Source organism: Cnephaeus nilssonii, assembly GCF_951640355.1.
Source record: "Cnephaeus nilssonii genome assembly, chromosome: 6".
Classification (NCBI taxonomy): domain Eukaryota; kingdom Metazoa; phylum Chordata; class Mammalia; order Chiroptera; family Vespertilionidae; genus Cnephaeus; species Cnephaeus nilssonii.
The window spans coordinates 67,352,065-67,366,520 of NC_137077.1; the positions used below are offsets into that span (position 1 = coordinate 67,352,065).

Consider the following 14,456-nt stretch of genomic DNA (forward strand, 5'->3'; position numbering starts at 1 on the left):
TGGTATACTTTTAAAGTGCTCCTGTTTTCAAGAACTATTACATTATTGCCATAATTTAATTTAGTTCAAGAAATATTTATTGATTACTAGATTCTGTATTAGGCTATGTGGATGAAAAGATGGGTAAAGCATGCTTTATTTCCTTAAAGTCCAGGGAGTGAGAAAGATTATATTGTGGTAAATTATAATTATTATAATAATCACTATTATGAGTACAGGTGTAAGATGTTATGTGAGCCCAGAAAATAGATGCCTAAGTCAGTATGGGGAGAAGGCTTCCTGGAAGAGAAGGAGGAGGAGGAGGAAGGCTATGAGAACTGTATATGTGTAACTTTTCATGATTCAAGTTTTATGGGGCTACAAATAAGTGACTTCCTTTTCATCCCTGCAGACATCAGTTCACAAATGCTTGAATCACATCTTTGTTTTCTCTAGGAATTGGCAAATGGACCATTGGTTGACAAAGATATGTCCCCTATGTATTTCCCTTTTTATTCTCTGGTACTCAAAGGACTAGTGGAGTTTCCAGTCTCCACCATAGTATCTTTCCACAAAGACTACACAAAAGTCTTTTAACAATGAATAACAAAAAATAATAATACAATAATCACACTTTTTAATTAAGCATGCCAGCAATTGCTTTAAAAATATCTGCCCTTAGCAACAGTTATAGTGTCTTCTGCATATATTGGAAAATATGTAATAGGCTATTTATTGGTTTTATTTTTTTTTATTTTTTTTTTTTTAAATATATTTTATTGATTTTTTACAGAGAGGAAGAGAGGGGGATAGAGAGTTAGAAACATCGATGAGAGAGAAACAACGATCAGCTGCCTCTTGCACACCCCCTACTGGGGATGTGCCCGCAACCAAGGTACAAGCCTTTGACCGGAATCGAACCCGGGACCTTTGAGTCCGCAGGCCGACGCTCTATCCACTGAGCCAAACCGGTTTTGGCTATTTATTGGTTTTAAATGAATACTCAATTAATGAAGACTAGAGTATGATGCTTGGAAGAGTCTGAGGATTGTGCTTTCTATTTTTTACCAAGTTTCAAGCACTCAGAAACCAATTGCTTTTAAAGAAAACAGTCAAGTAGGTTGCTGTTTTACAAGCTACCCATCTCAGTAGATTCAAGAGTTAACATTAACAGGAATTCAGAAGGTTTTAAAAAGTAGTTTTTATCTTAGGTGAAAACAAACCAGTTAATATCAGTGCACTGAAACATCAGTTAATATAGTCTGGGTTTAATTTCCTTCTTATAAAAAGTAATCTCTTGTATGCCTAGAGATATTTCATTGCAAGCTCCTATAAATTGGAGAAGGAGGAAGGGAGGGTATGTGTGTGTTTGGGGGAGTGTTGGGGGTGGAAAGAGGAACTCTATAACTGCATATGGACATTCTTTTATTTAAATATCCTCATAACTCTCTTACCCTTTGTCTTTTCTTTGATTTCTAAATTATTTTTATGCCAACAGGAAAAAATATAGATGTTATATATAACTTTTTCCTAAAATATTAATAAAACACATTTGGTTATACATGGTATATTCTTTAAATTTGCTATTTTTCTTCCCATTTTTTAGTGCCATTTCCCTGTGATAATGCAAATTTAGGGAAACTACATTTCAGTGTGAGGACCCTAAGTGTATTTTCTACTGAGCTGATTACTTAGAGCTAATGTAGTGTTCCATTCACTGGATTCCACACACTTCCCCTATATTGATTGCATTATCAGTAGTAGTAATCGCAGATATCATTACTAGCCAATTACACAAATGCATATATAAACTAGTAACTTATTCACCAAGATTATCTAAGTCTTAATTTTGTAATGAAACCAGTCATCCTCTTGTCCAATTTAGTGGAGCTACATATTTTGATCTAGTAAGCTAAATGCAAATATATTGAATAATTGTAGTAGGTAATTACCTATATATGTTTGTAACAGCACAAAATGAGGGCAATTTGAGTGTAATTTGTTTCTTATTCTATCTAAAGACTGCGTTAGAGAAGGTCAACTGCTGTAAAAAATAGACCCAAACTTCTATTCGGATCAAACACAATAGAAATGTATTTCCTGGTCACCTAATGGAGTTTGGTGTGAGAACTGGTACTTGGGCCTGCAGTTATCGTAGGTGGGTTTGTGACATATTCAATGTAAGACTTTCAAGCCTATCTGGAAGATTCATTTCATGGAAAAAATAACATGGGGGAGCTAATGAGAGATGCCTATGAGTTAATCCTGGCAGCAAATTACCTTCATATTCTATTGGCTAAGGTCACATGACCACACTTAACCTAGGAAATGGGGATTATGCTCTATCCTAGGAAGTAAAGGAGAGCACGGATTTTGGTGAGCAGGTAGCAGTTTTTGCCATAAGGAATCAAAACAGAACTTGATCCCTATCTCTATCTAATGAATACTTTATATGCCTTGCCATTATTTAGAATTCCTATCAAGCTTTCTTTACTTTTTTTTTATACCATGTCAGTGTCTTATAAAAACTAAATCCACGCCCTCTTAGACTTATACATATTAAACAATTAAAGAATGGGAAATATAAAAATTACAAAGTATTTTTTCAATATTTTAAACAAATAAATTATGCCCATGTTACTGTAATTATTTCTCAGCAGGTTAAATTTTTAGATAAGTAGATTTGAATGAAAGGTTTTTGGAGCTTAAACAAAATGCCTCTCAGTTCAACCCTCTATTTTGTAGATAAGGAAGGTGAAGCTTGAAGAGATGAATTTATTTGCCTAGTTGTGCAGGTAGTGTTAGTTGTTTCAGGCTCTTTCTCAAGGAAAGTCTCTTTCTGTAACATTTGTTGTTATGGTTTCTATTTGTAGACATATTGCTCACAAATTATACGTCATTGAATAATGTCCAACCATTTATAGAAATGAAGTAAAACACAATAAATTGTAACTGATATAACCTAGTATGTTTAAATTCTGAGAAAAATAGACGCAGGCAACATTCCAGATTTTTAAAATTTATTTGAAGATGCATAATAATTTAGTTACTTAACTAAATTTTCTTTTTAAATAAAGTAATTTTCTGACTTATTTTATTTTATTTTTTAAAATAAATTTTATTGATTTTTTACAGAGAGGAAGGGAGAGGGATAGAGAGTTAGAAACATTGATGAGAGAGAAACATCGATAAGCTGCCTCTTGCACACCCCCTACTTGGCAGGAATCGAACCTGGGACCTTTCAGTCCACAGGCCGACGCTCTAGCCACTGAGCAAAACTGGCCTAGGCTTTCTGACTTATTTTAAAAAAGAATAATGCCTTTTAGATAAATCTTCAATTCTAAAATTATATTATCCATGGCATGTGGATTATAAAATTTTAGAGGAGGCAAATTTCTGATTGCTATGCTATTTAATATTTAAAATTAAAAGTTAAGGGGAAAACAAACTACAAAATCTGAAATATTAAAACCTATGTTTTTTAAGGAAAAAAAAAGCAAATAATTATTTTTATTAAACAATTGTATTTTTTTTTCAGTGGACGAGAACCCCTTAAAAGTAAAATTTAACTGTATTATTGAGATGCTACACTAGCACAAAAGATAAATTTTCTTATTTAACTATTGCCATAGCCTAATTTCATTGAAGATGTATAAAATGGAAACTGTGTAAGAAAAGTGGCACAAGTCTAGATGTACTTCAAATCATACAAACTTGAGAAAATTTTGAAATGATGTGGACTTTTTAGAGTTATTTTCACCATTTTTATTGACATCAGACATTAACTGGGGTTGATATTATACCAGGAGCGAACCCAAATCATGAGTGACACACTTTTTTTTTTAACTCAAAGAAAACTGAAGCACAATATTTAGAATTGGTTTTTATTAGAAACATTCTAAACAGTGCTTCATGTTAATATTCATCTATAGAGCAATTTTTGCTTTTCATATTGAGTAAGGATTACATGATCTGGCAAATTTATCTTAAGTGAAGATGGGAAAAGGCTTTGCTCCTTCCCTGTCCACCTTCTACCAAACACACATAAAAAGGTCCATCTAATCTTGTGATGCTACAAAAGAGCAATAGTGTGAAAGGTAGGTAAAGGCCATACTGGGTATTGGTTACTTTCATATTTACCTGTTGCCTGTGATAAACGTCTGCATTCAGTTGATTATTAATGTAAAAAAAAAAAAACACAGCAAAATATACAGTGTCACTATATATATGCATCAGGGACATCAAGGATAAGGCCATCTTTTAATGCACTGTGGATTGTCATTTATATTGCTTTGATTTGCAAGGATTTTATATGTAATCTACTAGGGAGTAGAGATATATGCTGCTTTTGGCTCCTTTTTGGATAAACTCTCTTTAAAAACAGGCAACAAGTGTTCAGATAATTTTAAAAAGCTTCATATTTTCCAAAGTATCTAACATTGGTTCATAAGATGACATGATATTTATTTTGAAAGAAAAACAATAAATGATGAGTCTATTTTCTTAATAGTTTTGTAATTTGGAGTCTATTAAAATCTAACTCTGATTTTCATAGGTGCTGTGGAAAGCATTTTTTAAAAAATAACTGGCAGGTTTGGAAAATGCTTATATGGTAAAGTAACACAGATATAGTTGCCACTTTAATTTTGATGATCATTTTGAAAGTAATCTGTATTAAATATTACACGGAGATACATGAAAAGTAAAGAGAATGCCAGAGGAACTGAAATTTTATTTCAGCAATCAATTATTTTCAAGACTTGTGACCTCTGAAGAGTTTCTCTAAAGGAACACACCTAGGGTCGATTTATTCAAATTTCATAATTCTTTCTAAAACCATGCATTTTGGTATTTACATGTTCACATAAATCTTTAACTGTCCTACTCTGTACATATTTAGGGGCATTGACATCCTAAGTAGAACTATATTTAAAAAGTGAGTAATTTTGTTTTAAAACACTGAGTATGGCTTCTTTATACCATGATGAATCTTGTATTCTGCCTTTTATTTGCATAAGTAAAATCTTCATTTTTGCATCATCATGTACCTTTTTTGCATATAATTAACATTGACTTTTTTTTTTTTTTTTACTATGCAGAGCTGGCTATTTGCCTCAGAATATTCCCCTGGAGATTATCAGATACCTGTCTGAGGAGAAGGATTTTCTTCCTTGGCACGCTGCCAGCCGAGCTCTTTATCCTCTAGATAAATTACTGGACCGCATGGAGAAATACAATGTCTTCAATGTAAAAAGATATATTTTCTCCTTTCTAGTTTCAGATGAAAAAGTATTTTCTCATTATCTACTCTAGTCAACTGACCCTGAGTTGTTTTGATTCCTTCTAATTCATGTTATAATTTTTACCCTGATTTTCTGTGCAACAGTGATGACAATTACTTGAAGAAGTTTAATACAAGCTACTTTTTGTTCTGCCCTAAAAGTGTCAATTAAGCTTAAATGCCTCAGAATTTAAGAACAAATATACATGGCAAATTCTTAAAGTTCAAACTTACTTTCCAAGAGTTAAAGGGTTCTATGTTCACAAAGGACTTAACCTGGGTAGAGGATTGCGAAGATCTTAACAGAATATAGACAGATTCAGCAGAGGCTCTCAGTCATTATTTTTATCCGAGAGGGCATAGTGAATTCAATTCACTTCCTTAATTAACAAGGATAAGATCAACATTGAGGCAAAAACCCATTCATAATTGGGTCCAAGGGGACACAAGAAAGCAAACAACAGATAATCCAAATAGACATGACAAACATTTCAAAATGTTACCTGACCAGATTTCCTAAGCTGCAAGCTGGTAAACCAAAATTGCACTGCTGACACCATCTAATCTAATATAATAATCATTTTTAATAAGATTAAGATTAAGTAGTGCTAATGAGCTTTTGATTCCTAAATGTCTTATCACCAGTGAGACTTTTGCAGATGAGAATATACCTCTGTGCTTTTTATCACCTTTGAGCACTATTTATTTGCATTTAGTTATTTTAAGAGTCTTCCTTATGTTTTATAATAAAATTATTCTATTTCTTATTCTATTTCTGTTAATTAACCTACACATTTGGAATTACCATGACCAGAGCTATAAAAATCTATGTATTAGAACCATCTAAATTTGTCTGATGTCTATCAGAATTGTTTCTTTTTATCTTATCCTAAACCTACATGAAAACACCTCTGCTTTAAATTATTTTTAAACTAGAAGCCTGGTGTATAAAATTTGTGCACTTGGGGGGCGTCCCTCAACCTGGCCTGCACCCTCTCACAGCCCGGGAGCCCTCAGGGGATGTTCCACTGATGGCTTAGGTCCACTAAGCCATCAGTCGGACATCCTTAGCATTGCCACAGAGGTGAGAGAGGCTTCTGCCACCGCCACTGTGCTCCCCAGCCTTGAGCCCTGCTTCTGGCTGAGTGGTGAGCCCCCTGTGGGAGCGCACTGACCACCAGGGAGAAACTCCTGCTTTGAGCATCTGCCCCCTGGTGGTCAGTGCATGTCATAGCGACCGGTCATTCCACTGTTCGGTCAATTTGCATATTAGCCTTTTATTATATAGGATGGGAATAATTCTGGCTTGACTGTTAGTTTTGTCCAAAACCTAAAAACAGTAATACAAAGATATGTGTCATTACAGTTATGGCATAATTTTTATGTGCTGGAGGAAGACTTATTAAACTTCCCTTTTCTCAACACAGAAACACTGCAATATTAAACTTTTATAAAAGTAAAATACATTTTTATATGTATTTGTACTTTTATATATCACATCAGACACCTCAATTTCAGTAAAAGTTAAGAACTGCTTTAACTGTAATTTTAGTGCTTTCATTCTTTTGATGAAACTCAGGACTACATTAAAGTGAGGAGAGCATGCCTTACATTGCTATTGATATTTAAATATATTATGAACTGAATGAGTTATTGACTTTGAAATACTGTGTCATTTTACTGAAGATGGTTCTGTGCATGTCAGATTCAACAATGGCAGGCTATTGGCTGGGTCTACATATAAGCTTACATTAAATATGCTCTATTAATATAACATGCATAAATATTAGGTACTCATTTTAATAAACTATATCCACATACATTTGCATATAAGTATGCATAAGTATCATTATTCCTATTTCTTTGTTTTGCTACAAAATTTGACATAAAATAATAGTACAAATAATTCAATAAGAAGTAAATAGCAGACTTCTACCATAGCAATTGTATTTTATTCTTATTATCTATATTTGAAATACTAAGTTGAATAAAATTATAATATATTATTACCATGCCTGAATTTTACATATATTTCAAAATATTTAGAAAATATTTTAATTTCAGTATATAATTTTAGTTGTCATCATGGAGAGGTTTGAAACTGACATTATCTTTATTTCCCCTATCCCTGTTTAGGAATATATTTTAAAGCAAGTTGCAGCAACATACATCAAGCTTGGATGGCCAAAAAACAGTTTTAATGGATCTCTTGTTCAAGCGTCCTACCAACATGAGTACTGTTTTATTTTATTACTTGCTTCTTTTCCCCTGACTGAACTGTACAATAACATACTACTAGTATCATTGTCATTTTAGCAACATGAAAAGATCTTTCTTTCATTTTGCATCTTTTATTTCCCTTTCCTGTGAAGACTGCTGGTGGGGAATATACTTTCTACCCCCTGGTACTAAGATCAAAGTCATTTCCTTGCCATGTTTTAATTTAAGATCTGCTTTTTTATGTTTTGGTGAGGTTGAGTTCTGAATCCATACCCCTTAGTGTAGAACTGTTTCCAGAGCAGATTTTTAGTATGATTAACTTCTACTCTGCCTGTCTCACTCAGGAAATCAGGATTTCTGTATCTGAAAACTGTTTTTCTGCTAATTATTCACTTATCTACTGTAGTGTAATGTAACGAGTTACCCTTTCTCCCCAGATATTAACACTGCTTTAATTTTTTTTCCTTTGATGATACATAAGAGAACTCCGTCGGGAAGTTATAATGCTGGCCTGCAGCTTTGGCAATAAGCACTGTCACCAACAGGCATCAACACTTATTTCAGATTGGATTTCCAGCAACAGGAACAGGTAAATGGAACCAAATCCTGAAATTTTGATAGGATATAATAATGCTTTCAGATTCTCAGTAAATATTTATCACCTGGAGAAAATCAGGACAAGAAAAGAATACACTGCAAAACTTGGGTTCAGGTCCACAGCTTACAAGGAAAGAGCATGAAACTCACAATGCACTTACCTTTGCAAGGTTTTCTTGAGTTTTGAAATAACTCTAGAAAATCAGGCCCTTATTCATCCTATATAGGTGTCAATTTATCTTGAATTTTGATAGCGTAGCTATCTCATGGGAACAAAATAATTAAATGTAGGCCAAACTCTAAGGTTGTTTATAAAGGTTGTGGTATTTATTCATTAAACAATTGCAAGCATATGATATAAAGGGGCATAGTGTTAATATTAAAAACTAAACACAAAAAGGTTATAAAAAAGATCTTTACTCTTTCAGTGACCCTTGACAAAGACCTTAAACTTATATCTTATCTTGGAATTTCACAGTCAGTATTTTAATACATTATGGAGGTTAAAATTATTTAATATAATTACTTTTAACAAAAATATTATTCTAAATGTCACTCATAATGTTAATGCAAAGAATATTCAACATAAAAAAAATAGAGGTCAGTGATCTTGTTATTGCAGTTTTTTAAACCTTCTTAGGTGGTTTTATATTTCCAAGGACCATTATTTTTCATTGCTTTTTGCATTTTGGGTAATTATAATTAGTCCTCTCCCATCTTTGGCCACTGCATTAAGGTGAGTTTGATCAGAATGCTGAGGAACTAGGGGATAATTTGTTCAGATGATTCTATTCTATATGCCACAATAAACTGGCCCCTGATCTTCCTGGCTAGGGTGACCCCATGGGCAATGGATTTGTTCTTGATGAGCATAGAGAACCACAGAGAGTATAATGTACTTATGAAACAAATTGGTATTAGCCTTGTTGAGAATCATTTAGATTTATTTGTCATATCTGACTCCAGGTCAAAAGGTAGTTATCCTGCTTTAAAACTCTGAGGGAAACCTTTTACTAAATCACTTAGTAATTTGTCATAATATCTCACCTTCTCTAGCATTTTCCTGTTTGCCCTTTAAGTTAATCATTTCTGGTGTTATACTGAGCCAAGAAGGAAAATATTTTATCATTATTATCTCCCAATCGATCCATCAAATACTTGAAGACAGTGATTAAATCTGTCATTAGTCTTCTCTAGAACTAAAGCATCTTCATTGTTCAACTTTACTAATGATTATCTTTTTTGCTAAGTCTTCTGAAAACTATTATTCAGACGTAAAATGTTATAAAAACTTTATTCCTATTTTTACCACCTCCTTTAATTCCACCACATTGATGTAAGCTATGAAAACATAAGTATTTATTCAAAATGAAATCATCCAAAATTTTATTAAAATACATAATCATATGTGCATATGAGAAAAAGGTGAAATGTATTATTTAAAAATTGTGGTCTCTACTTCTCTCCCTCTGTTTTTTGTTTGATTATTTTTTGTTTGTTTATTTTCTTTTTTGCTATCAAAACATGCCTTTTCTCATAGCTGATGTTTTTTAACACTTTAATGAATTTACTCTTATTTACATATAGTTTTACCATTTACTAAAATTGTACTCATACCATTGCATTACCATAATTTTTCTAGAGTATTCAAGCCCAATATCTCTTCCTACATTTAAAAATATAAGTTTGGGAAAATGCTATTTTTAAAATAATACACCTATCACAATTTTATTGAATGATTCTCAATACCAGCTGGTAGCTGGAAAGCAAAGAGAAGAAGCGGAGCTCAAATAGTTGTACTTTGAAGCAAGAACAGGGTTAAAACACAAGGAAGGGAGGGATGGAGGCCTTGGAGGAGTGTATTCTGCCTCATGAATGATGAGTAGGACTGTTTACATGGACAAGGTAGGATTGTAGGCAGGGGTAGGTGTGTCTGATGAGTATGTAGAGTGCAGACATGGGCATTCCCAGAAGAAGGCAGGCACACAGATTGATGTTTTCTTTGATTGTAGTAATTTTATGACTTTCAAGTTGGAAGAACCCATCATTCCCATAATCCCTTATAAATGAAAGCTCATGTAGAAGGTGTCAGCTCATTTTGGTTTTGATAACTCTGACATTTATTCATGACAAAATGATTATAGTTAGGCCTGATACTTTAAGGTGCTTTTGCTATTTTCATCATCATTTTTATACTTTCCTGCTTTGCGTTCTTTCGTAACAGGGCAAGTAAACATGCTAAGTGAAACTAGCTCTGTGTTTACTAAGATTTGCTCAACCAACCATATGACATGCCCCAGCACATACAAGTGACCTCCTGTGTGAGGGTATGTGATACTCACTGAGCTACCTATGTGTGAAGATCAGAGGTTTAATTTGTTATTTTGGGATGACACCTTTAGAATAATAATGCAGTCCTGTAGTTGGTGCTGAGTTTAACATTTTTTTTAAATGAGTTTAACTTTCTTATACTGTGTCAATAAAGTGGACTGCAAGTTTTCTTCTTAAATGAGCCTGGAACAACAGACCAGTCAATTTTGAGGTGTTTTTGCTTGTTTTTACTTAAGTAGAACCTAAAAATAATTTTTAAAAAACCTCCAAGGTACTGTAATAGTATACTTATAAAATATTTTGGGAGATGCTCTGGATTTATGTTAATAAATCTAAAAGAAAGTGAGGCATGGAAGTAGCAGGGATTACAAATATTTGGGGTGTTGTGCTTCTATATAGCCTTATCTTATATGCTGGGGAGATAGGTTAAATCAGTAACATTGGGTTCAGAAAAATGAAATGGATGTGAAAGTTGATGCAGAGCAAGACAATGGAACCAAAAAGTGTGATAAAAAGCTAGAGATGGTAGCAGCAGAGAGAAAAAAAGATCAAGAATTACATTGGGTGATAAATTGAATGAGTAAACGTTCTGAAACCCTGTTAAAATATTCAAATGCCATAGTGCTTTGAATTGTAATGGTGATATCATGCATAAAAACATATTGAGCTACATTCAGGTCTTGTTAGGTTGTGAATTGGGGACTAAGTTCAGCAGACACCACATTTCAGAAAAGAGACAAATTGCTGAGGATTCGGTAGAGAACAATGCAAGAGATAAAAGATCTTGACAACACAGATACAAAGGGAGGTTTGAGACTTGAAAATTTCACTCTAAAAAAAAAAGACATAGGAAGATGCTAGCCTTTTTGTCTGGATAAAAAGCATAAGAAAGGGGACAGCTAGTGGTTTCTTTCACTGGTTGGTGCAAATAAACAAGAAATAATTGGCCTGAGCTTCACTGAGTAAAATATAGGGAATCTATCATTATTGTTGAAAACCTCTGTATCAAAACACTGTTGAGCCTGGGAGCCCGGCCTGTGTGGCTCAGTGATTGAGCATCAACCCATGAACCAGGAGGTCACAGTTAGATTCTGGGTCAGGGCACATGCCCAGGTTGCTAGCTTAATCCCCAGTAAGGGTGTGCAGGAGGCAGCCAATCAATGGTTTTCTCTTTCATCATTGATGTTTCTATCTTTCCATCTCCCTTATTCTCTGAAATCAATCAAAACATAAACAAACAACCAAAAAAACACTGTTGAGATTTACAGTTAAGTATACAGAGATCACAATATAGCAATATGAAGTTTTCTTTGAATAAAAAATTTAACCTGAAATTAAATGTGTCCACAATAACACAGTCCATTAATTTTGTGGTAATGTATTATTTTTCAAATAATGTTAAAATGTACATTAAACCTCTGATCTTCACACATAGGTAGCTCAGTTTTAAGCCAATACAGATGAAGATTTAAAATATTTAATTTAAAAACTATACTTAATAGACAGAGATATCTATTCTAAAAGACATAAATTGATAGCTGTATCATCACTGTACTTAAATAAATAACTTGAAACAACAGAATACATTGTACATTGTGGATCGTAAAAATGTTTATTGAATTGAAACAAATTACAAATTTTTGTTGAATTTGGAAAAATTAAGTTCATTCCATGATAAAAATTTAAGAAGAGGAGCATCTCTGGAGTTTTAAACATACATAATACATAAACCTCACTATTCATGCAATTAACTAAATGTTACTAATATTATTGTCTTTAACAATGATAATCACAATGAAAACTACATTTACTTTGTTGAGTATTTATTACATTTTAGATATTGGGCTGATGTGCTTTCTGAGTATTAGCTCATCATTTTTATTTTCATTTTTATAGAAGACAAATTCCAAACTCACACAGTTATGTAACTTGAGAAGATTATATAACACTAGAGGCCCTTTGCACGAAGATTCACCTGGGACCCAGGCCTTAGTTCTGGCCGCTGCCTTCCGTCTTCGCTCCACCCGAAGCGCCACTCCTATAGCTCCCTCCGCCCCCGCCCCCGCCCTCCCCTTCATAGCAGGCGTCCCACCCTGCCTGGCTGCTCTGTGCCTGCATGCATGCTGCCCAGAGGTCAGGACCGGCTGGGAGGTGGGGCCGCTTCCATCTTTGTCAGGTTAATTTGCATACTCACTCCTGATTGGCTGGTGGGTGTCACAAAGTGACAGTCAATTTGCATATTCCCCTTATATTAGTATAGATTAGGTGGTGGATCTGGGCTTCCCCCCTCAGCATGCCTGCTCTCTCACTCTTATTGCAAGTGATTTTGTGGTGGTATTTCAAATTACCATATATCAGTAATATATGTTTGCTCAAAAATGACAAAACAATAAAGACACCCAACAGATCTCAGGTACTCTCGGTGGTGAGTATAAGCAGTAATTTTATGCAGGTGGTGTACATGGTATAAGCCTCTGGTACTTAATTCTGATCATGCATAGGAACCATTGAACAGTTTCTAGGCCCCACCTCCTGAATCCTGATTCAGTCAGTGGAATGGAGGCCAAGAATTTATATTTACAACAAGTTACCTGGTGTTGCTGCTGATCTGGGACCACAGTTTGGGAACAGTGTGGGGAAAGGCTACTGTCTTCAGAATCAGAGATACCGGTGATCAAATTGCACCTGTTCCACTAAATGGCCTTAGGAAACTCACTTGGTTTTATCATCTGAAAATGGCGATAATTGTTACTAACTACACAAGTCATGAGAGATATATAAAGGAATGCCAAATGGTATCTGGGCCTTGTAAGAAATCATAAAACATTAATCATCTTTGGAATTATCTTGTAACTTTTTGACCACACCTCCAGCATGGGCAGTGTACATTTTATTTTTTATTTTATTATTTTTTAATTTCTTTATTGATTAAGGTATTACATATGTGTCCTTATCCCCCTATTACCCTCTCCACTCATGCCCTCACCCCTTGTTGTCTGTGTCCATTGGTTAGGCTTATATGCATGCATACAAGTCCTTTGGTTGATCTCTCCCCTTTACCCCCACCCTCCTCTACCTTCCCTCTGAGGTCTGACGGTCTGATGGTACATTTTAAATGAGAAAATGTGGAACAGTAGAGAATAGAACAGTATAGAACATTTATAAAGTGCCTTCAAAATTAGACCACTTTCTATGAGTTGAGACTATAAGGATGTAACCTATAACATAAAATATAAAAGATAATATCATGATAGAGATTCTTAATTAGAAGTATGGGGACATTTGCCCTTTCTTGCCTCCTTGCTTTAAGAAATACTGCCTTTTGTGGCATCAAGGTAAATATTACTTTTTCTTCCCTCCCCTTACAGCTGATATTTATGGCACAAACCCCTCCATCAGCCATAGGTCATTTTATTTCACAGGGTACAGACCTCCAGCTAAGCTCCTCTCCTTTGTGTCTGCTCTCTGTCCATTAATGTTTGCTTTTCTTATGTGAGAACATAAAGGTGAAAGCAGAAAGGGCTCTTTCCATCATGGTCCAGAATCCTCGTGTTTTCTTCCCTAAAACATAGATCCTAACTTATTGCCCATGTTTCTAAGTTATTGTGGCCCTCTGTTCTTTATATCACTTTTTGTATCCTTCTTACTGTATATTAGCCACTTCAAATCAATCATGTAAATAATAACTTAAAGTTATACCAGCCAGACCTGGCATTTTAGTGCTCAGTTACCAGCATCGGTGTTTTCCAGACAAGTGAACACAGCAGGGAGTCTGTATGGAGTAACAGAAAGGACAGGGCTGTCCAAACCCCAGTGAGCTGGGGTGAGGAATTAAGTTTGCTCCGGGTTTGTCATTAGACAGCTGTGACTTTTGACAACACAGTCAGCTTCTCCAAATATCGACCTTGTTTCTAAAGCAAGGGCATGGCCCCCAAATATTCACTACTTACATGAGCTCTCACAGTCCAAAAGTTCATACTCACTGTGCATGGACATAAATCATACAATTTTCTGACATTGTGTCCACTTTGGGTTCTTTTTTTATTAT

At 34.4% G+C, this 14,456-nt stretch overlaps 1 protein-coding gene across 1 annotated transcript in view; it reads left to right on the forward strand.

Moving 5' to 3' along the window:
- TRHDE (thyrotropin releasing hormone degrading enzyme) overlaps nt 1–14,456 on the forward strand; it is a gene marked incomplete at its 5' end in the record, with an annotated part of 366,323 nt that overhangs the window by 317,769 nt on the left and 34,098 nt on the right. The window contains 3 exons of the mRNA XM_079775459.1: nt 5,079–5,226; nt 7,397–7,494; nt 7,962–8,069. Coding sequence (XP_079631585.1) covers nt 5,079–5,226; nt 7,397–7,494; nt 7,962–8,069 — 354 coding nt within the window. The remainder of the gene's footprint in view (nt 1–5,078; nt 5,227–7,396; nt 7,495–7,961; nt 8,070–14,456) is intronic.